The sequence below is a fragment of the Cryptomeria japonica genome, chromosome 1 (assembly GCF_030272615.1).
Source record: "Cryptomeria japonica chromosome 1, Sugi_1.0, whole genome shotgun sequence".
NCBI classification, from domain to species: Eukaryota; Viridiplantae; Streptophyta; class Pinopsida; order Cupressales; family Cupressaceae; genus Cryptomeria; species Cryptomeria japonica.
This window is the reverse complement of record NC_081405.1, coordinates 12,636,259-12,639,860: the sequence shown is the minus strand read 5'-3', so window position 1 is coordinate 12,639,860 and position 3,602 is coordinate 12,636,259. Positions and strand designations below refer to the sequence as shown.

The 3,602-nt window shown below is 38.3% G+C and overlaps 1 protein-coding gene across 1 annotated transcript; it reads left to right on the top strand.

The window, feature by feature from the left end:
- Positions 1-944: 944 nt before the first annotated feature.
- LOC131036679 (uncharacterized) lies at positions 945-2,250 on the top strand. The gene has a single exon (XM_057968627.2). It carries the CDS (start codon positions 973-975, stop codon positions 2,008-2,010), a length of 1,038 nt encoding a protein of 345 aa, XP_057824610.2. The 5' UTR covers positions 945-972; the 3' UTR covers positions 2,011-2,250.
- The last annotated feature ends 1,352 nt before the right edge of the window (positions 2,251-3,602 follow it).

Sequence of the window (3,602 nt, the reverse complement as noted above, 5' to 3'; positions counted from 1 at the left end):
TTCAAATAGATGTAGAGAGGAAGAGCTATGGGATTGAAAAACTATTTGCATTCTATTTGACCCATTAGTAATACCAATGGTACTTTTTGGGTGTGAACACTTTCAATGCCAATTAGTCATGGATAAAGAGTAGTCAAAAGCGCTCGATCACAAGAAAATTCAAATCGAAAGTGCCATTTCCTTCTTTTGGCTAAAATAGGTGCAATTCCTATTGAAGCTATCACTATGGTGTGCCGTTTAAGATATTTGAATTTTTTTTTGAGCAGATGGAAAAAAATCATTGACCCAATGTTGTTTTTAAAGATGTCTTATGTGCTAAATGTTTTTAAAGATGTCTTAAGTTTTGGATGAGACAATATTACAAATGAACAAGTGACACATTTACCTAAATGCTTGTCCTAATAATAGTAAAGGAATTAAGGCTTTTGTTGAGCAATTTCACAAGGTTATGTGGGCAATGGTGGTTGGGAGAAAGAAGAAGTACTATCATGATGAATTTAATCATAGCATGGACCATCATTAAAAGGCCTATATAGAGGCCAATATTTCGTGGAGGTCAAAGATTCTCATTACACAATTGAGAACTAATTCACATCATCTTAAACGTGAAACAAGGAGGTGGAAAAGGTCAAAATAAGCTTGGGAAGAGTGGGCTTGTATCGTATGCATAATAGGAGTTGTGGAAATTGAAAGACACTTTATTCTAGATTGCAAAGTGTATAATGACATCAAGATCAACTACATAAATAATTTAACAACCACGTCTTACCTAGATTTATTTAATGAAGATTAGGTGGAAAGAATAAACAAGCTCATTATCAAGCTTAATTGGGAAAAATGGACACTTCACAATTATAAAACAACATCAACTCTCTCATAAATTATTTTTGTAAATGTTAAAAGTCATCAATTCTATTCTATATTAAAATACTAAACATCAAATTAAAAAAATGCCAACATAGCTATTGAAACATGCTCAGAGCTCTCCCCGAGCATTCTCATTCTTGCATTGACTGTGTTTTGAGAATCGGCCATTGGTTCTGTCGAGAATCGGCTATGGATAATGTACTGGTCCAGCGAGGAGCTCGGGCCTTTCAGTTATCATATTCTCATTCATATTACCCAACGCTCAGGTCGATGGCTGCGAGCAATGCAATTCCAAATCTTCGGAAATCATTATTCATGACTTGGGACGGGCTTAAGAAGAGAGGGATGAAACAGAAACAGACACACATTACAGTGGCGTATTACATTAAAGATATACCTGCGAGGGACAGCATAATACACTTTGGAAAATACGAGGGAAGAATGCTGGGAACGTTGCCCTCCAAATACTTGAGATGGATGATGAAAAAAAGATACCCAGATGCAGAATGGTCTGCCATGGCAGAAGAAGTGTTGGAAGACCCAGTTTACAGAGACAGGATGGAATGGGAGGCACTTGATGAAGCAATGAAGGGTAGTGGTAAACTTCTTACTAAAAGGTCCTCTACTCCCTATATCACCGATTTCCATAGATTTTCCGCGAGATTTGGTTGGGATCCTTGGGGCGACTGGGACATTGATTATAATCTTTTGGGTACCTCCAAGGGTAAAAGGATTCCTAGAATTAAAGACAATCCACGACATGAGCACCTATTAAATTTGGTGATGCAGAAAAAGGGGATGATGACCACTTCTCTAAGGGAAGCTTTGTTATCTGAAAATGCTGAAGACAAGCTTGATCATAAAAGCAATGGTAATGGTTCTACAGAATTGAAATCAGAAATTGAAATGAGAAGAGATGCAAGAAGAGAGAGGCAGAGATTGAGAAAAGGTCCCGTGAAAAGTCAATTAAAGCAGCAGCCAGGAGAGGGCAGGCTTTTTCCTGGTAGGGGAGCCCTGCTAAGAAGAATCGATGATGCTGAATCAAGAGAAACTCAATTGAAGCAGCAGCCAGGAGATGGCAGGCTTTTTTATGGTAGGGGAGCCCTGCTAAGAAGGATCAATGATGCCGAATCAAGAGATTGACTGAGTATAGAGTATTGCCCTTACACTTTATAATCGCAGAGTAACTAGGACTTTGTATTTTTAAAATATCTGAAGCATTTGTGCTTGTAAGTATCCGAAGCTTTTGGGTGTATTTTTTATGTTATTTATAGTGTTTGTTCCTTTAAAAGGATGAAAGCAGGCCAGAAGATCCACCAAAGTGTAAGTTGTTGTTTACATCATTGGTTCTTTGAATGTCTAGTCCATAAGTATTTTCGTCAAGCATTTTGTTTTTGTGTGTTTCTTGATTTAATGTTTTAAATACAGATTTTTCTTGGGCTGGTTTAATATTTCGGCAAATATATTATAGTTGTGCCTGATATACCAACATTAAAAAGAGTATATTTCATCTCTTTCTAGATATAATTCTGGGCTCCCATAATGGGGCCCCAGTCCAGAAATTAACAGTGAAAAGTTTCTCTTAAAAGATTACAGAATGCCCGCAGAGCAGCTCCTGAAGTAGTGTAGCAGGTAAAAGAGAATCAAAGACGCAAACTAACATCAAAAGAACTAAAACCTTAATGAATAAACAACTTAAGATATTGGGGTATGAGAGACACCCCCAACGACCAACTAACCAGGAGCCTCCCTCCAGTGCCTATAAGCCCTGATGTAATCACCACCTCCAGACACGACCGCTTCCATGGCTGCAACACCACCCAACTCAGTAGAGATCACCGAACCATCAAACTGAACACTTTTAATAACTTCTGCTCTTTTCACAGCTCGAACCGCCACATCACCTTCATGCAGCAGGCTAAAACCACTGGACACTTCCAGTAAACCTTGTGGTGAGATACAAGAAGGTTTTTCATAGCAATTTGTAAATCTTGGCAGAAAGTTGTGAGATTATCCACATCCAAAATCACAGCCTGCAGCTCTGAACGCATAGCCTTCTAGTTTGTCTCCTTGAAATGACCCCCTTAGTTTTTGCCCAATTTCAACACAACAATTTCTCCCATTAGCATTAGCAAAGATGAAACATTGAAAGCATTACATGTTGGTGGTTGGACCAGCCACTTCCACTTTTCCATTGGGATAAAAAATACTGAAATTTAAACAACAAACTTGGCGGTATAACCTACCACTTCCACTTATTCAGTGGGGAATTACAAACCAAAAGAAGACTCAACCACTTATGCGGTGGGAGCAATACATTATTAGCTGCAAACAAAATGCTGGAAAGATGAAATAACTATGCTAGGCGGTAAACCAGCCTCTTCCACTTATACAGTCGGTATTAGGGAACTAATCAAAATGACTTTTGTTGTTAGTACTACCAATCAACATTACATAGAACATCATAACGTGATTAGAGCATGAAAACTTGAGCTACTATCAAGTATAATCTGAGTATCAATTGGAATGAGAGAAACAAGTATGAAAGAGCATAAACCGATGATATCAAATTGCTGCTGTGTGTGAAAAACAAGCTGTTCGCCTTTAGATCTGCAACCATGAAATTCTCCAGGCATCCTAAGCTCACCAATATTCATCCCAAGCAGCTCCAATGTATAGGCAACCAAAGGAATACTGAATATTCATCGAGACTCCAGCCAAGAAACCCCTCCTTA

What these genes read in the sequence shown, in the direction of transcription:
- LOC131036679 (XM_057968627.2), top strand. Translation starts at nt 973, where the DNA reads ATGCTCAGAGCTCTCCCCGAGCATTCTCATTCTTGCATTGACTGTGTT.